This window comes from Pagrus major, chromosome 6 (assembly GCF_040436345.1).
Source record: "Pagrus major chromosome 6, Pma_NU_1.0".
In the NCBI taxonomy this organism is placed as follows: domain Eukaryota; kingdom Metazoa; phylum Chordata; class Actinopteri; order Spariformes; family Sparidae; genus Pagrus; species Pagrus major.
This window is the reverse complement of record NC_133220.1, coordinates 9540456-9567834: the sequence shown is the minus strand read 5'-3', so window position 1 is coordinate 9567834 and position 27379 is coordinate 9540456. Positions and strand designations below refer to the sequence as shown.

Sequence of the window (27379 nt, the reverse complement as noted above, 5' to 3'; positions counted from 1 at the left end):
CTAAAACACCCCTCCTGTTCTCCCAACTCCCAGTCCAGACTGCTAGCTCAACGGCTGCCTGAGCTAACTAGCTGACAGAAGCTATAGTTAGCAACCGTAAGCAGTGAACAGATGGCCAGTTCTTACATATTGCACCGTTAAACTCAATAAACATGTGTGTAATGATATTATAAACAATGATAAGAAACTCATACGGTTTTTATTAAAGGTGCAGTATGTAAGAATTGGCCATCTGTCGAATTCATACTCCAAAAAACTCCAAACATGGCTGCTAACTACTGCTAACTGTAGCTGCTGTTAGCTTGTCAGCTCAGTTAACTGTGCAGCTAGCGGTCGTATTAGCAGACTCTGTGGGGGCTAGGAGCTTGGAGCACCGGGGGGCTTAATGGTTTGTCTTCTTCTGTCTTCATATTCTGTTTCTTAATTTAAATTTTTAAACATAAACTAAAATTCTTACATATTGCACCTTTAATGTTTTTAAGCATTCTATAAACTGTTTTTTTATGTTTTGATGAGGGCTTACGATTGTTTATTACCTAACAATGTGTTTATGATGTTATTATTAATGCTTTAAGTCCGAGGACTTAAAAGGGCCTGATCACCTTTTAAGTAATTCTTACTACAAGGATCTTAATATAAAAAGTTAACGCACATGATTATTGAGATCTGATGTTTCGTTAGCTCACCGATTTGTTTCTACTATTTTATACAGCACATGTAGTTCAGGTGGTTTTGAAAATGTTTGACAAATGTCTATGTGACTGCCTTCATTGTCTAAAAACTGGAGATGTTCATACAGAATGAAAGAAAATGATAATGTGACTATTTTTACCCACTCTTCCCCGTTTCTGTGAAAATAAAGACGTTCACATCTGACATATTGCATTTTGTTATATTTTTCCTCAAACCTTTAAATACATTATTAGAGCTTACATCAGTTTATCTTTCCGTAGTGAAGTCTTAAACAGAGCCACCATTTTTAAATTAAGACGCTCAGTTTCTGAAACAGTTACAACTCCATGTAAACGGTTTGCCTTTTCATGCTGAGCTGAAAGAAGTGAGGTACTTCAGTCAAAGCTTCCTCCCTGTAGACCGGCTCCATCCAACACTCCACTCACAGAATAGACTATCAGTCATACTACTCGTCTTACACGCCACTCGAGCAACGAGAAAGCCCGCTCAGCTGTTCTTCCATTATCCGATTATCTTGAGCCCCACCTCAGCGTGAACTTAGCGGATCGGTCTTTCCCTTTCTCTCTGTTGTCTCAATATCCCTCGCAAGTAAGCAACTAATTCTAGCCACTGACTTATGAGAATGGCTCGGCTTTTGTTATGCAACAGTCTTGAAGCTATTGAATGAGTGTGTAAGAAATGATTACAGTTTCCCTCTATTGCGTTATCTCTCAGCAAGGCGAAGGGGCTCGTCTAATGGGCCAGTATCTGTGTCTAGTATGACTGCGCGCAGGACGAATAAAGGGTGTCAAATTTTGAAACTGACACGGCTCTCTGCCGGTCAAGTAATATTAAACAATGGGTGAAGAAATCAGGCCAGAGCCAAAGTTAGACATATGATACACAGGCAGAAGAGCGAGCTGCAGAAAGGATTGAGGTTATTACGGAGATACAAATGCAGCAACATTTTGTGCTTCTGTTGGAGCTCCTATACTAGAGATATGGACCACATCATAGGATTTATTATAATTCTATGCAATCAAACTACACGTTCATGAACCACAGATTCTCAGGGTTCTCCTATCTTTATTAGTTTTCTGTAAAGTCACACAAAAATCCACACTGCTGACCCCCGAGGTCAGAGGTAACATGAGATACCTGTCACTGCTGACTTGACAACAGCTCCCCTGACCCGCATTTGAGGCATCAATTTTGTATAACACGACAAACTGGTCTGACGTGTTGGTGACTTGAGATCCTATTCCTTATTACTGTTCATAAAACTCCACATAAGCCAAGTTTAAATGGATGTTTTAAAGTAGCTGACAGTAGCCATGAAGTGTATTTATTATTTTTATTTGATCCATTCAGCAGCAACAGAAAGTTTTAAATGTTAGAACAGGAACAGGTTAAACTTCAGGTTTACAGGCAGCAGCATGAAAACACATGAGAGGTTAGATATTAGAGAAGCTGGAGTCTCACAGTGCACAAGTTTTTAGGTACAGTGCAAGAATTCAAGGGTAGTATCATACTGTAGGTAGCATTATCTTTTCAGAGCAAGCGTTCAAGTTACAACTATACATTTCTGGTCAGCAGTGGTTATCAAAAAATCGTTTTTCATCATTTACTTTATACTGTATGTGATGGATCACAGTGTATACATTCCAAGTTACAGACAAACTGTATGTCAGTGATTCACAGTCTTTTCAAATCCCCTCGGTATGGTTCTGGGATTTGCTCTTCCTGCGCTTCACCTTACCGTTGGACACAGGGACATCCAACGACTCCAGGCGGAAGGGCCGAGAGCTGACGGGCGGGTTCATGGCGGAAGCGCTCACTGTGAGGTGAGCCGGCCCGTTCACCGGGGGAGGAGAGCGGACGGCTGCAGGAGGAGAGCTCCGTCAGGTGGGTCAAAGCAGGTGTGACATTGTGACGGCTGCGGGAAGTCGACTCAGCCGTAGCCGTCAGAATTTTTACTTTTAATTTAAATTGCATTTGTACCATTTTTTTAATATGAACTTGGTTTGATTATTTGCTCCTTCATCAAAGCCACCTACCTCATCACCAAAGACACCTCAGTATATAAGGTAATGACATCCTTGCCATCAGTTTGTAAGGCTATGTAACTGTAAATGTAAATGTTTTTATGGTAAACAAGGTAGTTGTATACAAGGAGTTATTTAAAAAGCACGTGTGCAGGTCTTACTGTGTCCCTTGGTGGCGTCACGTCCCAGCAGCTGGCTCGCCCTCTTCGATTTGAAGTAGCTGTTGGCGATGTTCTCGCTGTCACTGCGGTCCAGCATTTCCTTGTACCTGTCCTCCTCCACCTGCAAAAAACACAGAGGAGTGAGGCTGTGTGACGGTGTTTCAGTGTTTGTGAGAAAAGATGATGCATGGATGATTCATAAAACACACCATGGATGGTTCACCAGCATCAGCGGTGGAACCTCTGCGAGCTGAAAGCTTTGGAGCCACCGCTGTGAGAGAGAAAGACGGCGAGATAATATTTAAAGACAAGCTACATCATTGCTATAAACTGCTTTGATTGTAACTCTATTTTCTATTTGACCTGAAGGCAGTGTCGTTTTCTGCACCATCACATCGGGCAGCCTCCAGGTGGCGCCGTCTTCGTCCCACACTGCCTCTTTCTTCAGGCGGTCCAGGTTGCTGTAGTTGCAGTCCCGGCGCACCAGGGGCACCATGCGCTCCAGCAGGCTGTGCAGCAACTGACCCTCCCTCTCCAGACGCCGGATGGTTGCCAGGTAGTCATTCCTCTCCACCTCGAACTCTGCCTGCAGGTCACGGATCTCCAGTCTGGCTGCTTTCAGCTGTCACAACAGGTGGATGAGGTTTAACGGTTGGATGGCGGAGGGGATACTTCAGTGCTGAAAGCTTAGACAGCCTACAATTTTGATTTCACAGTATCCTGCAGCAATTTCTGTTGTATCTTATACTGCACTCCCTGAACCCCGTTGTTGAATATGCATCATAACACAACACTTTGACCTACCTTTCCCTGGACCTTGACCAGTATTTGGTTTTTGGCATGGACCTCTTCCTGGATGGAGTTGTAGACGTTCAACAGCACATTTTCGCTGTCCTCGCCGTTCTCTGACAGAGCGCGGATAAGATGGACTTTTCTCTGGTCGGCGAGGTTCTTCCTCTGCCGGTGTCTCTGCTGTAACTCTTTGTTCCTGGCCTGCTCTCCTCCCACCACCTCCTGCTCCAGCTGCTGCAGTCTGCAGACAAAAGGCACTTGAGCTGCCTACTGAAAACTAATGTTGTCATGGTTATATCATCAGATTAGCGATACTATGGGATGATGTCAGCAATAACACAACTATTACTGGGTTTTTGAGGCTGAAACTGATATAAATATCTTAAAATCTAGTAGAAAAGTATCAGCCTTATTTATTAAGTTATTAAAATTCTTACATATTGCACCTTTAAACTGTTATACATACTCCCGAACAACTAAAGTAGTAGGGGACTTCTGAAAAAGACAACCCCAAAAAAAACTAAAATTGCTCCTAATTCAAGGCTCCAGAAGCCCAAAGATCCCAAATAGATTTTAAAAGACAGTATTTAAACTTCAGATGCGTGGTCCAGCCTGTGAACCCGATTCAGAAGGAGTGCGCAGTTTTATCTTAGCAGCTCCAGTGAAGATTTTAGCTTTAAAAGAGTGTAAATGATGTCTTTTCCAAATCAATTCAGGATCTCAGGGCTTCCAGGGACTTGGGACTTCCCACACACCTTTCCAAGACATGTTGCTGGTCCAGAGACTCTGCAGAGTTGATATCAGGTGAGTCTATGAGCCCGCCTCCGTCTGGATCTTTTTGGTCACCGGCTGCTGCACAAGGTACTGCAGGCTGGTTCACCAACATGAGGAGATAAAACCCAATAATAATCCTTCACTCCAGCAAATATAACATGTTCTGTGGTTGATGGCGACAGATGTGAGTGAACAGTACCTCAGTCAGGGAGGTGTCTCCACTGTGGCACATGGGATCAGTGTTGTGGTGGAGCTCTTCCTCAGCGACCTGTGTCATACAGCTGGAGCTCACCGGTGCTGAGAAGCAAGACAAGCAGTGTCAGTATACAGGGGATGCACAGGGGTTGAATTACAAGAACTCTTGATAAAAGTTTATGTGATTCACAAGTTTCACATGGTTTTTTTGTTTTTTGACAGAATGATGAGCTCCAGATTCACCTTATATTCCACTTACATGTCTCTTTGTTTTGTGCAGATGATTTTCTGTTGCCATTCTTTGGGACAGAGCTCCCCCTGCTGGATCGAGCCTTCTCCAGATTAGACAGCTTGGATTCATAGGAGGATCGCAGGGCAGCAATGTCCTCCTGCAGCTTTGCTTTGGACTCCTGCTCTGCATTGTACTCAGCCTGCAACTTGGCCAGCCTCTCTTCGTACTCCTGTGGAGGCAGCAGAATACAGACACATAAATCACCTGGTTCTTATACAATGCATGTAGAGATGGGAGGTGATATATTGGTATGGGAAGGTCCTGTAGTTGCCTCTTTAATCTTCTCCTTCTCTGCTTCTGTGGTGCTGGACTGTGGCCTTGAAGGAGCGGCAGGGGGAGCTTCAAATGACTGACCAGCCAGCAGAGCTGCAGCACAAACAAAATAACAAAAAAAAGGTGTTTCTTTCAAGCAAGTCTGGTAATAAAAATCATTCAACAAAGAAGCAAATAAAACATTTCTAAACTTACAGGCTATGTCAGCAGATCCGAGCTGGCCTGAAATGAGGGCCCGCAAGTTCTTGATCTCCTCCTGATACTCTCGGAGCAGAGCATCCTTGGGGTCCTCATTGATGCGAGGCCTATTCTGGATGCTCTTGGCCCGGTTGGCGTAGCGCAGAGTGCTCAGGGTTTCCTCATAGTTGTTGTCAGCAGGGGAGAGACAAGCGATCATCAAGGTGCGCGTGTTTCCTCCCAGAGAGTCCTGCAGCAGTCTGGTGAGCTTGGAGTCCCTGTAGGGGATGTATTTGGAGCGTCCGTCCACCAGAGCGGAGATGACGTTCCCCAGGGCCGACAGGGAGAGGTTGATCTTGGTGGCCTCACGGAGTCGCTCACCGGTAGCGCCGGTTTTGGACTGACGCTCACTTCCTGCCAGGTCGACAAGGTTGAGTTTACCTGCTCGTAGGTGATCCTGACCAGCTGCATCTGAGAATGTGAGGTGACAAACGCAAAGGAAGAGAAAATATAACTTGAAGGTTTTTATTAGTATGTTCCATTAAACCCTCAACCATTTAGAAACAGGTGTTATTTTTCTGTATCTGTTGCTGTTTTTGTCATGATAATATGGCTCGGCTGTATTGTGATTAATATTTTAAGTCATAAATTAACCAAGAGAAGGTGGTTTGTTCTTGTTTTTATTTAGCATTATTGTCTGTTTATTGTTGTTAATTTTGTATTGTTTGTTTACCTGAATATTAAAGCCTTGATATTCTGTTATGTTATAGTACTGACAGAGGTCACTTGTTACCTGCGAATCATACAGAAAAAAAAAATGTTCACAAAAAAAGTATGTTCCATTAAAGGTCCCTTGTGTAGGATTTGGGGGGTTACTGGCAAAAATAAAATATAAAAATCATAATTATGTTTAAATCAGTTTGAACTCAACTGAAACTGAAGAATCATTTTGTTTTTGTTACCTAAGAAAGAGTCTTTTATATCTACGGAGGGAGCAGGTCCTCCATGTTGCACCGTCATGTTTCTACAGTAGCCCAGAACGGACAAACTGAACACTTTCTCTAAAGAGGGTCTTCAGTGTTTGGTTGCGTTTTTTGGGCCACTGTAGGGGAGGGTGAGGCGAGGGGTATTCAGTTGGTTGCAATTTGCACTGCTAAATTAAATTGACCTTAAAGCAAACAAATCATCCCTGAAATACCAACATAACAATGTTATAAGCACCTTGGATTTCTCTTTGTTAGCATTTAAAAAGGTCCTATGTAAGAAAGTTGATTTTTTAGTTTCATTCCCAACTTGTCAAATACTGGTGCTTTGGGATTGTTGGTTGGGTTGACGAATTGTGAATGAGACTCAAAAATCATCTTTCTGACAAATAAGTGTTTTAATACGGACAATAATTTCCGACTCTCGTCCCTAAATGAGTTTTATTTCTACATTTGTTGCATAATTATCAATCCTCAGTCTTTTATTTACTTATTTCTTTGGTGTTTTTATCTGATTAGAAGAGTAAAAAGACCTGACTTGACTATTATATTGTTATACTGTGCTGTTTTCTGTATTCTGTGTAGAACTGACAGCTCTTTTTGCATCAACATGTAAAAATCATACAAAGAAAGAACAACGGCACGCTATAAGAAATAATAACCTGTATCCTTCATCCATAAATCCCTTCTTGGACATTCACCAGCTTTTATCGTCTATGCTGGACTCAACCACAGGACCCTAGCAAACTTGTTTTACTAACTGCCTTGTGCTTTGAGTCCTGCAGGTGTATTTTGAACTTATTCTGCACCAAAGACATGGAATTATACCCAAAACATCCTCAAGATCGACAGTCTCACTATACCTAGACAATTCAAGACGATGATCACACACTTGAGTATTAAACTCCTCAATGATTTTCAAGGCTTAAATACATGTTTGAGTCACACTTTAAGATGTAAAAGGATCAGATCACAAGCTCCTGCAAGCACCCGTTTATCAAACAGATTACAGATCTGTTTCAACCTGTTAAAGCAGCCATTATGTCATCTGTGTGTTTGTTCACCTGTGCTGCAGATCTCCAAATGGATGGTGAAGATGGAGTGTGAGCGGGAGGAGTCTTTGTTCATCAGTGTGTAGCCCACCGCCCGGTTCCTCCAGCCTTGCTCTATGATCCTCTCGCACTCCCCGACGCTGTGCACAGTGTGCATGGAGAGGTCCCGCACATACACCCCTCGCTCCGGATGCTCTTTCAGCTAAACATTCATCAGCCGCACAAAGAAAACGCAGCATCATCCAAATCTGTCTGCTTGTTCAAACACCTTGACCTTCAAGGAGTCATGTAACTACAGTGCTTTAAAGTCACCATGGCAACTTGTAGCATAAGCACTGTGTTCACTGACACAGAGAATAGTCTGAGAAACAGGTTTCGTAAAGAACAATCATCCCTTCGGCTCCCGATTTGTTTATTGAAACAACAACTCACCTCCAATCTCTGTTTGGTGTCACTGCCCAAAAGGTCTCGGATTTCTTCATTGTAAATCTCCAAGTAGGAGGCCCTCACCAGGAATTTTGTATTTTCTGCACACTAGCTTGCACACAAAAACACACCCCACTTGTAAAAATGATTCTGAGCTTAAACAAGCCCAGACAGAGACCAGAACCACCAGACTGAAGTGAAGCAAGTTTGAATATCACTGAGTTACGCACACTTGTGGTTATGGATATGTTGCACAATTAAAAGCAGCTGCTGAACATACCTGAATGCTCTCAAAGATGTGCTCAAAGGCTCGTGGGATGACTCCCCTCTGGGCTGCAGGCTCGGACACTCCCTGCATGGTGAAAGACTTCCCACTTCCAGTTTGTCCATATGCAAAAATTGTGCCGTTGTATCCCTCAGTGACACCCTGTAGAAAATCAAAAATGTGGCATAAATCACCTTTTGCATTAAAGCTTCTTTGAATGATCAACATCCTGCTGACCTTTGTGAGTGACTGACAGCAGACTGTTAAGTAAATAATGAGGCCCACAGTCATTAGCAATAAGATATAGCCGGCTGTTGGCCTGAGGGTGTCCAGTGACCAGCGTGCTGCTTTTGTAATGCACAGATCTCCAACCCAAACACAGAATCAAAAGTAGTTCGAGGAGCTTACCTCCACCAACGGATAGGCAATCTCATTGTACATCTGCTCGGTGGTTTGATCGATGAAGTAGGTCCCATCAAAGGTGAACTGTTTGGGTGGCTCATCCGCCGCTCCGGGCTTCTCTATGAAGCACTGGCAGCGGTGCAGGTCCATGGACAGCACCATCTTAGAGCAGAGAGCCTTCTCCCTGTCATTCAGAGGCCTGCACCTGACCACCACCTTCACAGCCTCAGACCCCATGACTCAGGTTTCACTCCACAGAAGTCGGATGACACCCAAAAGTAAATAAAAATGCCCAATTTTGATTTATGAATCCATGTCTACAGAGCAGAGCAGCAGCAGGGTCCTCTCAATAGCTGGATGTTGAGCTCTGCAGGCTGGCTAATAAACAGCTCACATCCTGGTTGAAGTCCACTGAGAGAAGATGTCATGCAAGAAGAAAGAAAATACTCAAAGAGTCTCTAAGAGTCAAGTTCAGGAGGCAGACATTACTCCCAGACACGGTGGTGATTGTCCTCGTCAGGTATCCTTACAGGTCCTCTGTCATTCAGCTGCTCCTGCCACGGCATTTGGAAGTTGCTTAGCAACCGTAAACAACCGCTGAGGGAGGAAAGGCCCCACACCGGCGGCCATTTTGATGAGGAGGGAGTGAGGTCAAAGTTAGCAGGCTAACACAGTATGTGGAATAGAATAAGTATATTTGCTATCTTTACATATTACGACACAATCACGATTTGTATATATAGTTTAGTAGTGCTGTCCAAATGTATAGTGAGATTTAGTTTACCTCATGTAGCCAAAGATGTTTTTCGTTTTAAAACAAGTCCCCAACTACTTCAGTTGTTCAGGAGAATGCTGCAATGTTTGGCTGTGAAGCTCCAGAAATGTTGTGTGGACTAGAAAACTTCACCTAACTTTCCATCAGGTGAGTAGATAAAGACTGGATTTTCATTTTTGGGTGAACTTTTCTTTAAAAAAAAAAAAAGAAATATGCTCAGTTACTCATTTTGTCTTCCATGTTAGCCTTGAGTTCTTGCCAATGCATATTTTAAACACTTTATTAGTGTAATGATTTACAGCAAGGAGTGGACTCCTAGAGAAATCAACAGATACACTCAGTCATTAGTTTATTAGGTGCATCAGGCTAAAACTAAAACAGTCTAACAAAAGCAGTCCTGCAATAAATCCTAACTTCAGGAAGGTTGTAATTTCATTTTTGTTGAAACCGTTTTGGAAAGTCATTTTTTTAAGCTGTCATTTGTAGTGCAGTAGAATAATAAGTGTGTCTCTTATTTTGCCAACCTCATTTATATCAGTGAGGGAAGGTCAAGTAACAGAACACTCTCAAAAATGAATGCATCTAATAAACTGTCAACTGAGTGTATATCAGCATGGAAATCTCACGTGACCCCATTCACACATCAAGCAGTCCCTTGTGGAGTGTGGTCCTAAGATTTAGAAACTGCGTACAGTCTAAGGTTTCCTGGTTATTATTGAATATCAAAGCTGCGGGTGATGTTGTGCCACACAGTCACAGGTGAAGGAAGACAAAACTTTTTGAAGGTTGTGGGTTGAGAACAGAACACCTGTCATTTAATCGCTAACTGAGGTGAACAATATAAAACTTGTTTGTCGGTCTTATGTGGAAAAGACGGTACAAAGTGCTCACATAAGGTACTTTAGAACAATTACGTAACACGGCCTCTTAGACCGGAAAACAAAATCACAGGGCAGATGTATTTTCATACCACTGTTAAAATCAGTGTGCAAGGAATGTATTAAACTGCACACAACATTACCTGTTATAATTACCAAACAAGAAACAAGAACAAACATAACCAGTCTGACTGCACACACCACAGCCAACCTTTCATCCATTAGTGGCCAGGATATAAGCACACTTACACACTGAGGTGGCAAGATGTGGAAAATATTTGGTGTCATGTTCATATTTTCTTATACCAGGACAGATTATCTTTACTGCTTACGTCTCCTCCAGGTCTAATGCCCAAACACACAAAGAGTAACGTGTGAGCAAGATTAAAATGTGATTAAAACAATAAAATTGGTGCAACATCTTTCGAATGTATGAAAAAAACAATAACAGCTTTGCCATCAGGAGCAAGAAAGTTTCAGGTTGTTTGTTCTTAAAAACACTAATAAACTCAACTGATACCTTAAAAGGCACAAATAAAAATATTATTTAAAAGTTATATTGAAAAACATAAAAGCAACAGGCACAAAATATTAAAACTTTGACAAAGAAGTACCCTTTGAAGAAATGACTTGTGTACCATAAGTGCCAACGCTGTTGATAGGTGCATTGTGTTATATCGTTTGTAAAACCTCCCCGCAACACCAAATGTGATTTAAAGGTAAAAGTATACCGATGTGCAAAAAAAAAAAAAAAAGAAAAAATGTCATTAATTCTGGATCCTCTGAAGTTGACGATCCACAAGTTGCAGTGTCCAGGGGTTTAAACCCATTCCTTTCTGTGGGAACTTTTCATTTTGGTTTTGGTCGGGCTCTTGCGTGGCTTCACAGCGAGCTGTTTGCTGGCGTTTTCCTCCCACTCGTAACAGTGGTTTACTCGGGCGCAGCTCAGGGAACACGGCAGCTCCTCCTGAGTCTCTGTGTAGTGTTCGATCAGTTCGGCTAGAGAACTGAATTCAGTCTTGCATTTCTGCCACAAAGACAAACCAAAGAAGAAAAAAATCGGGTTATACAGAGTTCAATTTACCAATACATTGACCATCAAATGCCACGTTTCAGTGCAGTTTTAGACTTAATATGATTGTTTTAGTGCTATTTTATAGGATTTTGCATGCTGAAGTCCAAATAGTTGCAATATTTTAGCATGAAAAGTGAAAATTATTCTTCAGCACAGACCATCACATTTTGGAGTGCTGCATCAACATATTTTTAAATACTATCCCAGATCCCACAGCTTCTAAATAGTCAGTGTTTCCTCTAGTGGTGGACCGCAAAGTAAGAACCCAACCACCACAGCTAGATAAAATGGGGAATTAAACATTAGCTAACAAAAAACAAAACAAAAAAACCCATCAACAAGCCTAAGGCCTAGTGCATGAGAAGCCCTTCAACCATGATTAATGAACAGTTTTAGGGCTTCAAACCACTTAAAAGATACAAAATTAAGAGACATTGAAATATTCTAAATAACACTGAAATGCAGGGAAATAGGAATCCACATGACGTAGATTCCTTAAATTAACATGACTGTGCAGCCCTGAAAAAACCCTAAAGCAACTAGTTGAGAAGAGGAAGAGTGAACAACTTCCTCTGCAGTTCAGTTTTTTCCACTAATCTAAGCAAATACAACCTGGCAGTCCTCCCCGTTTGCTGTTAATTATTTATAAAAATGCAACAAAACAATTACCTCCAGCACGAATTTCCCTTTACGAGTGTTTTCTATGAGGTGAGTGATCAGGCCGGAGGGGAAGCGAATGATCAGAGAGCCACACTTGGGTTTTTTCGGATGTGGACACAGGAGGTACGATCCCAGAACATCGTCGGCAAGCAGGGAATAGCTGCTGTCACTGAAATAAAGAAGATACGCTATTAGGAAACCACTGACACACTCGAGACGAAATAGGGGCCAGAGGTCTAAAGTATGTTAAATACGTAAGTGACACTCACGTTGCGATACCTGCCCAGCACCACACCGCCTGAGCAAGTGCCTCTTCGGTTTCGGCCAAACTTGGAGCGCGAGATCTCCTCGCCTGCGTCTTTTCTTGGTCCTTTCCAGCTGCAAATATAAGAAGAGAAACCATTGGGAATTTGGATACATTTACATTAAAAAGTCCAAAAGTGGAGAAGACCCACCCACTCCAACCCAGTGAAGGAAATGTCAAGAGGTAATGAAACAACCCATAAAACCAAAACTTGAGTTTCACTGTTAAAGATGAAATTAACAACAGTGGGAGAAGCTCAATAATGAAATATGAAGAACATATATGACCCACGTGAGACAAAAACCAGTATCCATCACCTCATCAAATTAAAAACTACCTTCTGACACCACAACAGACAGTGAGTGACTGCCCATCACCTGACACTGAGGGGTTTGCTTTACCTAATCAACTCTTTGACCCTTGAAAGTGCTCTGTGAACACTTGGCCCACCTTGTGATGCACTCAGTCGCTCCTGAACATTTCGCTGTTTGAGTGGTGTGAAAGTGAAGGAGCGGTAGGCCCCAGAGCGCAGCGCTTTAGTGCGGATGGCTTTCTTGCGCACCAGCGAGGGGGAGGAGGTGGGGAAGACTTCGTCTTGGCTGCTGGCCGGGTCATCGGAAGACTTTTGACTCTTCTTCTACAGATGGGGGAAAAGGAAAATGCTGTTTAAGTATACTTGGATGGTCAAAAATTGGACTGGAGGAAGTTCAATCAGCATGACGGTTCGTCTTCAACCTCATGGACCCTCTGGAAAATTCACTTAGAAGCAGCTTGAGAGAAGGCTGCAAACTAAAAGGCAAACACTGAGGTTGAAGCAGTAATATAATGCTGTAAGAGTGAACAGAAGAAGAGATTCCAGTCCAAACCTTAATCCCTGGCAACAACCCTCGGAAAGGGGCTCTTCTGAAGGACACCAGGGCGCTGACGCTGAGAGGGAAGCCGTGGTTGAGCAGGGAGGGGTTGCGACGAGGCAGCGAGCCAACAGAGTCTTCCTGGGCCTCCTCTGGGTGTTTCTCTAAGTGAAACAGCTGGAAACAGCGGCAAAGCAGCAGGTTCAGGAACTGAGCCTGCAAGAGAGAAAGTGGGAATAGATAGCCGAACAGTTACACCGACCAGCCACAACATCCACAGATGGCCCATTGCTGATGGGACTCGGGTTTGACACCGGACTTCTGTGGTGTCTGGCACCAGAGCGTTGGCGGCAGATCCTTTGAGCTCTGTGGGTTGTGAGGTAGGGCCTCCATGGATCAGACTCGTTCCATTAAGCCCCACGGATGCTCAATTGGATTGGGATCTGGGGAGTTTGGGGGCCAGGTTGACACCCCAACCAAGGTGGTTCAGGTGCTGGTTCAGAGCCAGTGGAGTCTGGAACCAGTTTGTGGTGTTTCCACAGCTGAAGAACTGCCCACCCAGCCAGGAAGGCTATACAGTGGATGATTAAAACCACCCAGAACATCATCGGTACCATCTACCGAGCATCAGTGATGCTGGTGAAGTGAGTCGTCCGCACAGAGCCCAAAGGATACTAAAAGACAACAAGCCACAGTCTGTTCACCCTGCTGCTATCTGGCAGAAGATACAGGAGGTATCCGCTCCTTTCCTCAGGCTGTGAGACTTCTGAACTCATCCTCAACACTCCACCATAAAAAATGTTTTTTTTTCCTTGTGTAGCACGAAGGGACCACAACTTGTGTTTCATTGTACAACCCTGTGTTGGTGAACAGTGAAGAGGAAATATCTCAAAGCAGAGCAACTTTACAGTCATCCCTCAATCTAAGTCTCACTTACACTACAAAGGGCTGACTCAAAATGACTGAATGTTGCCGGGGTAACGGGCAAACGCTGGATTATCTGCACCAAAGCAGCAAGTTTCTGAAGTTTAAATGTTTAATTTAAGATCAGAGATGGCTGAGGTCGGATCAGAGTTTGAAATGGTTGAGTTTTGGGTAAGAAAGGCTTCTGTCTCTGCCTCTAATTACAAGAGATCGCAGAGTATATTTACAAGCGTGTCACTGCCCAAAAGTGTGTGGTCTTACGAGTGTGTCTCTCTTGTGTTAATTGTAGGGTGTTGTGATAGTCACATTAAAGTCTGTACACACACATAGTCCGCCCAGGCATGCGTTTTCACTTACGATGTCTAAATAGACCTCGTCTAAAGGCCGACATCTGCCTCACTCTCATGCTTTTGTTGTACCTGTTAGGGTGGGACAGCTTAACCTAGTAATTCTGAACACCTGTGTGGGCGTGCCTTTCTAAAATTATAACAGTGTACCATAATAATTTCTCAGCCGTGTCACAATCCTTGACAGCATTTCATACAAGTTTCAGCGGCTGTGACAAATTCCTGCAGAGAAAAGTTCAACTAGGCGCAAATTTGTTTTAAATGTAGCCTTAAAATACAAAACATATCCTCCCTTCTCTTCAATGCATCTTGTTTTTAAGACTACAGACCTTTTCTTCCCTTTGTCGTCATAAAAGAACAATGACATTAGCTGTATATCTCACCGCTCTGGCGTGCCTTGCTTGAAAGACATGGCAGTACAGCTGGGCGTCAGCGCTGCCAGGGTTGTGGGAGACAAAGGCGAACTGGGCATCGACGGGCCGGGCGGTGGAGAGGGAGACCCTGCGCAGAGCGTGAGCCATCAGGAGCGTCTGCAGACAAGAGGCACAACATCAGTGATCCCCGGTGCGACTGAAACTACATCTGAAAGCACAGTATCGACTACCACACTCACAGTTTCATCCTCATCGTACATTTTCACTCCCTTGATGGAGAATTTGATGGACACGGGCCTCCTCCTTCTGCACGTCTGATCGAAGACAACATATGAAGGAAAACAGGTTTTGAGTTGCTGCTTTTTTTTTTTAAAGATACAGACCATTCTGACTACCGTCGTGAGGCTCTGGACTCACTTTGAGAGACTTGAGCTGAGTGTGCAGTCGCTCTATCTGGTCATCCAGACAGCGGTCATCAACAGGAAATGAGCCCACATACTTTTACAGTGGAGAGATAATTTTAGCCAAAACACAAACATAAAAAAGACACTGAAGTAAATATCTATCAGTTGTTTGGAGTTACCTCTGCTGATCGTGTCACTGTACCATCTTCTGTCACTGGTGCCTCACCCATGCTGCCTGCTTATATCTGTAAAAACCAGGCAGCAAAGGACACAACTTCAAATATCTGAGGAAACACTGTCAAAACATGCACACATGTGGGACAATGAGTGAGAAGTCACAACAGTATTGATATGAGGGTTCAAGAATATGAAATGCACTGTTAAACCTGAGTGTGTCTCGGTGTTGAGCCCACAGGAACATGATTACTAACGTGGAGTTTGTGCTTGTTTTGCGGGTCATTGCACCTTTAAAAGCATTTTTCAGGGGCCGTGAACGCGTCAAAGTCAAAGTTACTCCACAGGAAACAACCGTCTGTCCGTCCGTCCACGTCCCGACTGACAAACGCCGGTGGGACAAAACTTTTTCCAAGACATTTCCGCAGTTCACCTCAAGTCTCAACCTGGAGTCACAAAAAAATCACAGAAACTCACTTTTCACAGTCGGGAGAGCCTCCAGCCACACAAACGCCACCTCCTCCGCCCAGTCGCCTGCTCCTGCTCCTTCTTCTTCTTCTTCTTCTTCACGCCGTAATTGACGCCGAGGACCTCCTCACCTTTACCTGCTGCCGCTCCGTGGTCCAGGTGCGCCGCTGCTGCTGCTGCTGCTGCTGGTTGTGGCTCGAGGCGGGGCTCGAGGGAGAGGATTCCTGAGAGGAAGAGGAGGAAGAAGACGAGGAAGAGAGGGATATAAACACTGCTCTTCCTCAGATATGAAAGCGAGCGGAAGGTAAAGCGTTGGATCAGTCCAGCCTCCCCCCCTGCCGTCGTCTCTGTCTCTGTCCACACGCACTTTTCTTCCAGCTCCGCACATTCCTGCTCATTGCGCAATTCATCCCGCCGTGACGTCACACGTTCAGTGGTGGGAAAAGGATTCACTCAAGTGTCACAACAGCAAAGTCAGAGGATAAGTATTGTGTCAGTGAAGTGTTCATAAAGTAAAAAAATAAAAAATAAAATAAATATCTCTTGTGCAAAATGTCAAACTGGAGTAAAAGTACAGATACTGTGTTTAAATATTACTTTGATTAAAGTGAAAGACACCATACAAGTAGTACTTAAGTAAAAGTGAAAGTATCTGATATTAAATGTACTTAAGTATCACACTTTGTGGCTGTAAATGTATTCAAGCAAGCCACAAAAATCTGTCTGGAGCTGCAAAACATAGTTGTGTCTTATAATGAAGGTAACACAGTCTTAAAAAGTCTAAATCAGCCTATCAAGATTAATAATAGGCCTAAATGGGCATTAATTAATATTTTCACATGATGTGGCAACTGTCCAAGTGGGCTACTTAACTTTGCATGTCCATTTCAATGATGTCATGTTTTGGTGCATTAATGAAATAAAAGAACAAGCCTACAATACATAGAGATAGAGAAGCACTACAGAGCTATATATATATATATACAAAATAAAAAGTAGCCTCCTGGGATAATAAATAAAACGTATAGTGGCAGACAAGATTTAAAAACAGTAAAAGTACAAAAAAAATGTAAATGTAAAATGTCAAAGCCACAGGGAGCCAGTGCAGGTTGTCTGTCCCGGTACGAGGGTGACCAGATGTCCCCGTTGTCCCGGGAAGAGTCCCCAATTTTTGGTGACCTGTCCCCGGCTGGTTTTTAACTGTGCATTAAATACATTTACTCAAGTAATTTACTTGAGTACACGTTTGAGGAACTTGTTCTTTGCTTGAGTATTTTCATTTTATGTAACTTTCTACTTCTACATCTGGAGGCAAATATTAGACTTTTTACTACAACACATTTATCTGACAGCTTTAGTTACCAGCTCCCTTTCACATGTAACATTTTTCGTCCCCTTTGCTGTCGAGTGAAAACCAGATGTGTTGATGTTGAATGTTTGTGATGAACTGAAAGATGAACTGTTCCCTCAGGTGTCGGGAGCTTCTTAAGATAAATAAACTCTTTATAAAGCCTCTTGGATTAGCTGGAAAATGCATCGTCACAAAGCTGAAAACGGGAAGTTTTTTTTTTACTTTTTAGAGATTAGTGCTTCTCACAGGACAGCCACACATGTGATGATCTTATGTAATAAGATGCATTCATGTAGATTAAACCGCCCAACAGTATATTAAGTAGTTCAAATGAGCTTAACTTTAAACATCCACACTTAGTACACAATTTTATCAGTCGACCTGCACCACAATTTAATAATAAAACAGTTATTAGAATTATAACAGCATGCCTCCCCTTTTTTTAATTCATAGATAAAAACATTGGATATTTAAAAAATATATATATAGACTGAAAACTGGAAATGTCCCCAGTTCTCATTTCAGAAATCTAAACAATTTTGTTACAAATACGCCAAAAGGAATGTTATCAATTAATTTGATAATGAATGTAGCAAAGTTTTATCTCCACAAATTAAAAAAAATGCACTTCAAAAGTTGACTTACTCAAGAAATCAAACTGTACAATCTGAGCACGCGCTCAGCTGTTTTCAGGAAAACGTCTACTTGGTTTTCATAAGTGTTAATAATGACTTCGACCTTTGGAAAAGTAAAATAATTAAAATCAGGTGAATCATCTATATTGCTGTTAATCATTTAAATTTCTTCAGAAGACACCCGCTTGTCCCAGAAACCCTGTTAGGAAGCACCGACCCACAGCCTCGTTGTACCAAACTAATCATTTATCACATTTAAATGAAACACCTGACACTGCTTTACGTTCTGGAATAAAGAAAATGTGCCATTATGGTTTTTCCAACGTTCTCCCTGTACACGATCAAAATAATTTAATGAACAAGGGTTTACAAATATAGCCATTTTATTAATGACTTGAAAAAAACAGCTTAACAACACAAGGAATACATGCATGCAGGGTATGTATGAGCTAGTATCCTCCTTTTTCTTATTCACAACACACATTTCTTACAGTTTGGTACTGAATTACAGTTGTGAAGCAATTAAATCGATTTATGTATATGCTTTTTTTTTTCCTTTTACACACATATCAAAAAAAGACACGTTTTTTTCCCCCAATGCGACTTGTTTTAAAATCAATACTAACATAGTGTTTTATCCTCTGTTAAGTTCTCAACCTGTCACCTGCAGGCCTAGTCTTTTCTCAGGGCTGTTTAACGTTTTAAATAAACAAATATCAATCATTGTTATTTGATGAGGACACACATGGATAGAAATTCAGATTCTGGTGCAGTACTGCATGGCCAAAACATTGTAATAACCTTAAAATCTGCATTTTATAAAACATTAATATCATTAGTAACCGTTTTACCTTTTCAACCCATATTTTAACTTAAAAAAAAAAAAAAGGGACATCATTTTCAACCCCGAAACACTGATATTTTGCTTCATGTGATATTAGGAACGTGTGCTTCCAACACCTAAAGATCTGATGAGGAACAGATATAAAAACGGAAGTCACTACATGGCTCTAGTTACAGTATGTTGGATCTTGCTATGGTTTCCTGATCTGGCAGCAGGTCTCACATCTGTTTAAACGGCAACACTAACTGAGCTTTTCTACACATGGTGAATAAAAAGGAGATTCAGAAACTCTCAACGTACAGTAAACTTAACTGGTAGGATAACGTTCTTATTCTACAATAGAAATTAAAAAAAAAAAAAAAAAAAACTACTGCCCCGTTAAAAAGGGAGAAAACAATGATATAAAGAGAGAGAGCACTGAAACAAAGCGGCAGACTGCTGCATATTCAGAGCGGCCCAGTCCGTGGAAGCCGCTCTCTGGGCTCAGTTTTTCCCTCTCTTGGACTTACGAGTGGACTTCTTGTTGCTCTTTGTCTCCTTTTTGACTACCGCTTCATCACCGGATGACTCTTCAGGTTTTGCCTGCCTGGACCTACTTTTGGTCGCTGGCTTTTTAGGTGCAGGCTCGTCCTCATTGGATGACTCTGCAGACTTAGATCGCTTGGACCCTCCCCTTATCGTCTCCTTTGCGTCTTCAAACTCCTCCTCCTCCTCCTCCTCCTCCTCCCCCTCCTCCCCCGACGACTCTCTGTACACAGGTCGCTTGGACCCTCTTTTGGTCAGCTTTTTCACTGCTGGCGTTTTGGGCTTTTTTGCAGGAGCTCCTCTTTTGACAGGTGTGGATTTAGATGGCGTTTGTGCGGATTCCTTCTTAGAGGTTGTCTTTTTCCTCGCCGACATAATGGCTGAAGACACTGCTTTCTTGGCCGGAGACTTCTTTGAGGGCCGTCCCCTGCCTCTGGCTTTTGACTGACTAGCGCTCCGAGACTTCTTGGCTGGTGGAGGGCGCCTAGCTTTGGGTGGAGGCCTCTTCTGAGATTTCCTGGAAGTAAATTAAAACAGGCAGCTGTTACTCAGTGGAAGGAGAATAATTACACACAAATCATAAATGGGTGCAAGGCTATTGGAAAACAGCATCAATGTATTTAGTAACGCAGATTTATTTGTACAGACAGTATAACATTATGTAATTAATCTTCTTCTCCAAAGACAAAGTTTTTATGTCTTTACTCCTCAGATTCTGACATCAAGAGGATTGATTGAGCATTTCTAACAATGCTTAAGCAACTATGCCTGTGGAGAGACTGCAGACTTCAACCCTCTGTGAGGGATTTTAAGTACACCCACCTCCTACGCGATGGTGCTTCATCTTCAGACTCCTCCTCCTCCTCCTCTTCTTCCTCCTCTTCCTCGTCAGAAGAGTCGGCCGCCCGCTTCCGCTTGGGTGGAGGCGCAGTGGTTTTGTTCTGAAGCTTTTTGAACTTGTCTGGGTACAGGGTGGTAGGGCTTAGGAGAAACAACAAAAAGATGTTTATAAGCTGTGTTTTTGTTAATGTGGCCTTTATAAGCCTGGCTTCAAACTGAACAAACAATGATAATATAATAATATAACTCTTTCCAAAAGCTGTGGATGTACCTTGGGTAGAAAGGGAACGAGAGCTGGTAGGTGCCTGTGAAGCCGTGACCGGTGATCTGCTCCATCCAGCCGAGTACTTTACACTTTGTCAGGGTCCTCCTCAGATTGGCCACTAAAGAAGAGAGTTCAGCTTTTAGTATCAGCATTTTGGACGAACAAACCTCGTTATTCAAAATGGTCATCGTGCATCTGAAAAGAAAGCACACATTAAAAAACATGTCCTTAAAGTGTGAAAGGTTTTTATTCTCCTCAGAGTTGTAATCAACACGCAGAACAAAACTGCAATCTTTTTGACGATACTTTAATTTGTCTCTTTTAATGAGGCCCAGTTTGTAACTACCGAAGAAACTAGTCAGTAGTCAGCAGCAGTGCTGCCAACAAATGTAAGCAGCAGAGGGGGGAATCTCACCTAACTGGTACTCCTTTCTATCCTTGTTGGTGTCTACTAGGTATCTGCGTAGAGTTGTGGTGCTGCACGTTTTAGGTTCATTCATGGCTGTGATGGCGGCTGTGATGGCGTCCTCCAGGTCGCCGCCCTTCAGCAGGATCTGGTTACCAGTTCGCTTCAGCTATGAGAGACAGATATTAACATTTTTAGGATATTAGGTCATCTTTTCACTTCACTTCACTGTAGCTTCTAGACATAAATATCAGCTTTTTAATGCTGCCAATATGACCATAAGACAGTAGACCCAACATAGACACTTGACAAACATTTATTTCTCCCTGGGTTTAATGTTTTACAGAGAGTATTACCCGGCAATATCTTTATCTAACAATATCTAATTCTGCAGAAATAGTGTAACACAACAATGATGCACGAGCTGGCAGTGTGGACCTTTGTCAGGGCTGGAAACAAAGCAGATACCAACAAAAATGCACACATAATGAAGAGGAGAGCGAGGGTTGCCAATTTCTCTTCCCCAGAGTTGGACATTATGTGCAACCAGTTGAGTCTAAAGACGTGAATCAATTTGGAAGAAAAATGAATAGAACGGTGTTACAAAGAGCTTTACCTGAAAAGTCCCTCTGGCTCCTTTCCCGGTGATTTGTTCCAGTTGTCCTCTCTCCACTGCCTTCACCAGGGCTGACTTCAGGACTTCTGGCCTGAGGACCAACCAGAGTTAATAAATCATTAATATATTCAACAGAGGCAACTTTACACGTCACTGAGCCACAGACACCCAAGGGAACTGGTAAAACTGTGTGTGTCTTGGAGGTTACATTTCTGAAAACTCACTTTAACCACATTATAGCTGCAGTTTTTACCTTTTTAAATTTTGTTACATTTTAAAGCAACGGCTGCTGTTACTGTAGTGATGAAAAACTTGTTTGACTTTTATTTTATTACAGTTTTGATCAGGGATAGATTGATCTTCTATTATCAAGGAAATCTGCCATTTCAGCTTCAGGCTTCCCATATGCAACCATGTTGCTTGCATCTACTCTAGTTAACATCATCAATAGTTCAATATTTTGTTTTTTCTGGAAACTTACGACGCATACAACAATGACATTTTCATACATCAAACAACATCAATAGGGAAAAAGTAAATGTGATGCCCATACCTGTTTTCGATGTTGAGGCTGGGGAAGTGCTGCTCAAGGTATTTCTTGATCACGTAGTAGGACGCCTCTTTGGGCTCACAGAGCCGAGTGATGATGAGAGGAAGAGCATCTCCCAGAGACTCAGACTTCTGAGCAGCTTTCTAAAACACCATCCATTTACAGACATGACGATTACAACCAAACACATCCCAGTCTCATAGGGGAAAATGGGAAAAGGAAACTGTTGACTATATAACATAAGCCTTAGATCTGTTAAATAATGTACTGTGAAAGAAACACTTAAGTCCAAACTAGGATGGACAGGACTGAAACTTCACTCATGACTTAAAGGAATAGTTTGTTATTTTGGGAAATGCACTTCTGTGCTTTCTTGCCGAGAGTTAGATGAGAAGATCAATATCACTCTATAAGTGGAGCTGTTGATGCTCCCTGACAAGAAATACACAACGCACTTCCTCCCTCTGCTGTAACATACCTTAGCCGACGTGGGCTGCTTTCCGATGGCGAAGGTTCCTGAAAGGCCTTTACCCTTCAGCTATGAGAGAGACAGAGAAAAAAAACAAGAGTAAGCAGACCTTACTCATTTCCTGGGTTCCTACACAACATGTGTGAAATAGACTGTTCATAAAACCCTCAACCTGACACAGATTGTCCAACAAACCTTAGCAATTGTATCGAGAATATTTGAGATGGTGTCAGTACTAATGTTTCACTGCATCGATACACCAGAACCAGCTGCGGTTTTTCTCTCTTCTGCGCTGCAGTGCCCTCATAGCCCAACCTCCTCCAGAAGTAAATCAACTCAGATGCTGTTGTTCTTTCCACACAGTTAACAAGCATTATTATATTTATCTTAAAAAAAAAAAAAAAAAAAATCAATAGTGTAATGCTCTCAGTGTTGTGTCCATTTGCCCTGTGGTATCAAACATTGATATTTTTCAGGGTATTGTATCGAAGTTAGAAATTGTCCTTCAACATCACAATTAACGTTGTTTAAAACATCATTATAATGGAGCAACAGAGTCTGACTAGGGTGCAGGTCATGGTAGTTTTATGGGTCAAACACAGGACTCTCACCCAGAACACTGGGGTTCGTGTCCCATTCTGAATTTGCTGTTGACTTATTTTTAACCACCCTGTCCATCAAAATGACAGACAACAAGGAAGTCTAACACAACCTCTGTTGTAAAGTTAAGTTTGACTGACGTAGCAATAGTAACTGGACCATAAAGACCAGTCAATTACATTTTAAATTATGTTCCACTGAAACAAAGCACACATATTTTGTCCAAATATGAAAATGAAAGATAATCCCCCCCCCACCAATTCTTTACCTGTTTGATGGTGCCCTTCTCCAAATGTTTCTTCATTGCTTTCTTTATGAGAAACTTCTTCTTACTAATCTCCATCCCCGGGTATTTTTTCACAATATATTTCAGGACGGACTGGTATGAAACTCCAGATCTGTCGTTACAATCCTGCAAAGAAAGTAGAGCAGAAATCAAACCGCTTCCTTTTTAAACAACAAAACAAAATGTGATTGCTGTGTTGACAGTTTGCACACACCTGAATAGCTTCGATGAGGATGCTATCCACTCTGTGCTGCGTGCCTGCAAAGTTGGTAACAGGGACTTTTTTGCTGGCAGTGACGCTAGCCCACGCGGGAATCGTCCTTTTCACCTTCTTGGATTTGGACTTCTCGTACTTGTAGCCATCCTTCAACCTGTCGCCGAAAGGAGCAAGACACAAGTTCAGTAAAGTGGGTCGTTTCTTTAGAAGCGATATTTCACTGTGATCGTTACCACCCTTATCTTTATCACATCCTCACCTTAGTAGGAGAACATAGCAGTGTGTTGCACACTGTCCAGCCGCGCAGTCCTTGCATTTGTCACTTTGTCCATTTGTCACCGACGGGAAAGACAAAATGAAGATTTAGAAGGTCTGTCTTAGTGATCATCATGGTAATTTGACCCTGACTGAATTGCTACTGTACTAAACTAGATGGAGGAATGTTAATGTTTGTCAAGGTCTTTGTCAAGGTCTGGGAGAAGGGAAGGAGGAGACATTACAAAAATTACAGAGTTATGGGCAAAACAAAGGTTGTTACTTTCTCATGACAAAAGTTTGTACATGAGGCTCGTGATGACGTCCAAACAATTCGATCACCTAGTTAACCGCAGGGCTTTTTCCTAAAATTTGGCACAAATTTTGCCTAATTTTATATTTGCATACGTGGGGAAAAACAAAAAAATATCTTTTAAACATTGTTGTGACTGTCTGTAGCTTGTAGTAGATAATGCTGCTCTGTCTTTTCAGATATGAGCTAAGCTGCTAACAGATCATCAGACTTTCATGACGCCAACGCCCTCTCCTCCTGGTCTCCCCCAAGACTGCGGACAAAGGGACCGGTACATCTGTCTGATATCTACCTAATGAATATGGTTGCGACAGGTCACATCTTTTGGAAATGCAACACGACAGCCATGAGAGGGGCAGTCTGCTGTTATCCAGCAGAGGTAAGGATAATATAAACAGATAAAAGTGCTATCAGAGTGAAATATCGCAATGTTCTCAGAGTTGCAGACTCGCTCTCTGGTGAGACTCACTCTTTCTTATCCGCCCCCTCTCCTCCCTTCTCCTCTGCGGCTCCTTCAGCCTTCTCTCCATTCTCTGTGGGTTCCGTCTCACCCGTCGCCTCGGCCTCCTCGACCTCGGCTGTCGCGGCCGAAGACGCAGCCTGCTCCTCGTCAGCAGAGGGCGACTCCTCCGAGGAGGCTTCAGGCTCTGAGAGGAGAAAGTCATTGAAATTAAGTTAAATCAGAAACACACAAGGATAGTGCCAATAATGTTTGTTTACTTTTGGACTTTTATACCTTTTTTTAAAGCTGACGGTGTAGAACAGAAAAGTTTTTTTATCTGGGTACCCAGAGCTGAAAAGCAGCTGGCCCTAAGGACCAAAGCTCTTCAATGCTTAATTAAATACTGTAAATACTTTCAATACAGGAATAGATGTAAATAAGTCAGGTTCACTAGATCATCTAATGCAAAACTTCAATAAGTACACACTGCGCTGGAGATATTTAAACTACTGAATATACAGTTTAGTATATATTATATAAAGGGAGTTAAACATTACGATATATATCAGTGTTGTTACACTCAAATGGGGTTATCAGACGCTCTTGACAAATATATGTAATGAAGGCAGTAAACAAAAACAACACACAAAATGTACTAATCATAAATCACCGCAAGCATCAATTTCTGCACTGTGTTCCTTAAAACCAAGAAGTTTTCATATCAGCCGATATCGACGACATATGCGCCGATACCGATCTACGATAGGCCAATATCGGCCTGCCAGTACATCAGTCGGGCTCCTTAAAATACCACGGTGAAAACCATTGTTGACTTCTCCACTATGGAAACTGTCCTTTGCCGTTTTCTATTTTTGTTTTGTTCTGGTTTGGGAAAAAATGTGAACAATTCTATGCAATTTAGCGAGCAACTTGGGTCATTATGTTAGCACCCACAAATAAAGATGCTCAACATACTGGGGATCATTTGGACGTAGTTTAAGACACACTGCGAGCGCAACATGCAACAGAAGTCTCCTGCAGGAATCCAACTTGAGGTGCTGCAAGTTGCATGATATGCATCTTATCCACTGAGATAGCAGGATTTATAGGACTTCCCCGTCTTCAAGGAGAGCTTAAAGGTCAATGCTAAGGTTGCACACAACTGTTTTGCTATTCCTGCAACTGATTTTAGTTGCGTTATGTCTGATAACAACATAGTGATGCACTGTTTGGCCATGTGACTGCTGATATCCTGATGATTGTATTACTCTTTCTAAATTGTAAGTACCCAGAACATTGCAGTGCATTTGATTCTGACAGCATTTTGTAAAAAGGTCTATAGAGGTGTTTCTGTGAAGGAGGTTTGTAAACACAAAACTTGGCATGCCCACACACATCCATCTCCAGACTCAACACACAAGCCTGGCTGTGTGGGTTTGTAATGGGTCCTGTGACCACACTGGAACCTGTGTCAGAGATGATGGTGCGTTCACGGGTCCTTAGTTTAAGGCACCCCCTGGCCTAACCTTTCTCTGCTGCAGCGGAGGGGGCCTTCTCCTGGGTTGGAGTCGCTGCTGCTCGGCGAATCGGCATCACACGAGATTTACCTGCATGGAGGAAATAAGACGTATCTGAACACCAGGGGAAAGCATGGGTTTGCAACAGCACCGGTACCGGGGGGGCCCCCAATTCAATGTACGTGCGTGGTTAGAAATGGCGAGACTGCCAAACCCACTTCATTCATTGAGGCCCATTATCGTCAAACAGAAAGGGAAGAGAGAGAAAAAAAAAGGTGCACTTGTAACGCGTATTAGCTAAAAACAAACCACCTTCCGCGCCGTGCACGCCGCTCCGGCTCAGCCGCCCGCATCGGCCGATACATTTGGACCATTTTCACAGAAGCCAGGACGCGAGTTGCCAGAAAATTTCGGCAATTTCGCCATTTTGTCAGTTGGCTTTTTACACACAGTGATGGCGTCGCACACGGCAGATAAAATTCTTCTCAGTTGCGTGGAGGACTACAAACCCGCCGGGGCCTCGTGCGTCCTCCCCGCATCGCACGCGTGCAACCGCACATTCGGCAGCTCACGGTGCGACGCGACGCGAGTGAAACTTACCTTGTACTTGTCCCGAAAAAGTGAGTTACTTCGGGGTAAAATTTCTGCACGATCCTTTATTTAGATTTCTCTGTTTACGAGCCCCGCCCCATTAGGACCGTTGGTCACGTCGCGGCGTCACACGGTTACGTCGGAGGAATCCCACTGTCATGGCCGCCGACACCAGCCCGTTCAAAAAAACCCTTTATTTAATTTCCTCATGACGTTCAGAGCATCACATAAAAAAAAAAAACACACCGGAGATTAATGTGCTTCAGTCAGATTGTCGCTATGACCGCCATTGTTTAGCTTTTAGCGGGTAGAGGCTAATGGAAAAGAAGCTAGCAAGCAAAGTGTTCACCACAAAGACTTGTTCCCCCTTTCTGTCAATGTCCTCTTTTAAAAAAGCTCAAACACGACACATGAGGTTTTCTGTCCGCATTTTTTTTAGTTTATAAATATGTCTTCTACCCTTCAGCTCGATACAATTTAAACCCGTCAGTATTTTAACCAAGATAAATCAATTTTTTACTGTATAAGCATTCATAAACTACAACTCTTAAGATTTTTTGTTTGGGAGTCAATGGCAAAGACTCATGGGAGTTGTAGTTGACTAATGCCAACAAAGTTTTGAATGGTGAGGAAGGCAACTTTTAGGATTCGTTAAAGGATAAGCACACCCAAAAATGAAAATTCAGTGAAAATTCAGTCATCCACTCACCTCCATGCCGATGGAAAGTGAGAGATCCTAAATTGATTTGAAAAAACACGAGTTACACCTTTTTGTTAAGCCGAATCTTCACTGTAGTTGTTAAGCTAAAAGAGCACAGACCCAAGCTCCATCGTGCATCAGGGTTTAAATAATATCTTTTTTTTAGGATAAGAACAAGTCCTCAGCTATTTCAATTGTTTGGGGGATGCTGCGA

The 27379-nt window shown here is 42.6% G+C and overlaps 3 protein-coding genes across 6 annotated transcripts; all 3 read right to left on the bottom strand.

The window, feature by feature from the left end:
• Positions 1–2067: 2067 nt before the first annotated feature.
• On the bottom strand, positions 2068–9003 carry kif17 (kinesin family member 17). The gene is made up of 14 exons (XM_073468746.1): positions 8516–9003; positions 8123–8269; positions 7849–7950; positions 7429–7618; positions 5400–5852; positions 5203–5297; positions 4899–5100; positions 4644–4741; positions 4426–4541; positions 3683–3911; positions 3225–3500; positions 3088–3135; positions 2879–2999; positions 2068–2554 (listed from the first exon to the last, which is right to left on the bottom strand). Exons 1-14 carry the CDS (start codon positions 8744–8746, stop codon positions 2379–2381), a joined length of 2484 nt encoding a protein of 827 aa, XP_073324847.1. The 5' UTR covers positions 8747–9003; the 3' UTR covers positions 2068–2378.
• A 545-nt stretch (positions 9004–9548) lies between these two features.
• Positions 9549–16081, bottom strand: sh2d5 (SH2 domain containing 5). 2 transcript variants are annotated; one of them, XM_073467452.1, is made up of 10 exons: positions 15753–16081; positions 15281–15346; positions 15115–15195; positions 14937–15011; positions 14707–14853; positions 13068–13268; positions 12652–12838; positions 12167–12275; positions 11907–12066; positions 9549–11189 (listed from the first exon to the last, which is right to left on the bottom strand). In XM_073467452.1, the coding sequence occupies exons 2-10, from the start codon at positions 15329–15331 to the stop codon at positions 10983–10985; spliced, it is 1218 nt and encodes a 405-aa protein (XP_073323553.1). In that variant the 5' UTR covers positions 15332–15346; positions 15753–16081; the 3' UTR covers positions 9549–10982. The 2 variants fall into 2 exon arrangements, with proteins under 2 accessions (XP_073323553.1, XP_073323554.1); XM_073467453.1 differs by lacking the exon at positions 9549–11189 and having other exon boundaries at positions 11975–12066; positions 12603–12838.
• Positions 16082–18094: 2013 nt separating this feature from the next.
• On the bottom strand, positions 18095–26558 carry hp1bp3 (heterochromatin protein 1, binding protein 3). 3 transcript variants are annotated; one of them, XM_073469087.1, is made up of 13 exons: positions 26475–26558; positions 25884–25964; positions 24385–24562; positions 23607–23669; positions 23345–23501; positions 23113–23256; positions 22254–22313; positions 21779–21918; positions 21226–21316; positions 20619–20778; positions 20210–20321; positions 19921–20079; positions 18095–19615 (listed from the first exon to the last, which is right to left on the bottom strand). In XM_073469087.1, the coding sequence occupies exons 2-13, from the start codon at positions 25948–25950 to the stop codon at positions 19057–19059; spliced, it is 1890 nt and encodes a 629-aa protein (XP_073325188.1). In that variant the 5' UTR covers positions 25951–25964; positions 26475–26558; the 3' UTR covers positions 18095–19056. The 3 variants fall into 3 exon arrangements, with proteins under 3 accessions (XP_073325188.1, XP_073325190.1, XP_073325191.1); XM_073469089.1 differs by lacking the exon at positions 26475–26558 and adding an exon at positions 26187–26261 and having other exon boundaries at positions 18960–19615; XM_073469090.1 differs by lacking the exon at positions 23607–23669 and having other exon boundaries at positions 18960–19615; positions 26475–26553.
• Between the last annotated feature and the right edge of the window lie 821 nt (positions 26559–27379).

Excerpts from the sequence above, each read along its gene's own strand:
- kif17 (XM_073468746.1), bottom strand. The coding sequence starts at position 8,746 with ATGGGGTCTGAGGCTGTGAAGGTGGTGGTCAGGTGCAGGCCTCTGAAT. Across the intron at positions 7,619-7,848 it reads ACACCAAACAGAGATTGGAG|CTGAAAGAGCATCCGGAGCG; the intron begins GTGAGTTGTTGT and ends ATGAATGTTTAG. Across the intron at positions 5,853-7,428 it reads TTTGGAGATCTGCAGCACAG|ATGCAGCTGGTCAGGATCAC; the intron begins GTGAACAAACAC and ends TCACATTCTCAG.
- sh2d5 (XM_073467452.1), bottom strand. The coding sequence starts at position 15,331 with ATGGGTGAGGCACCAGTGACAGAAGATGGTACAGTGACACGATCAGCA. Across the intron at positions 15,012-15,114 it reads CTCAGCTCAAGTCTCTCAAA|ACGTGCAGAAGGAGGAGGCC; the intron begins GTGAGTCCAGAG and ends GTCTTCGATCAG. Across the intron at positions 12,276-12,651 it reads GCGACTGAGTGCATCACAAG|CTGGAAAGGACCAAGAAAAG; the intron begins GTGGGCCAAGTG and ends TTATATTTGCAG.
- hp1bp3 (XM_073469087.1), bottom strand. The coding sequence starts at position 25,950 with ATGCCGATTCGCCGAGCAGCAGCGACTCCAACCCAGGAGAAGGCCCCC. Across the intron at positions 24,563-25,883 it reads CTCCGCTGCAGCAGAGAAAG|AGCCTGAAGCCTCCTCGGAG; the intron begins GTTAGGCCAGGG and ends TTCTCCTCTCAG. Across the intron at positions 19,616-19,920 it reads GAAGCACCATCGCGTAGGAG|GAAATCTCAGAAGAGGCCTC; the intron begins GTGGGTGTACTT and ends ATTTACTTCCAG.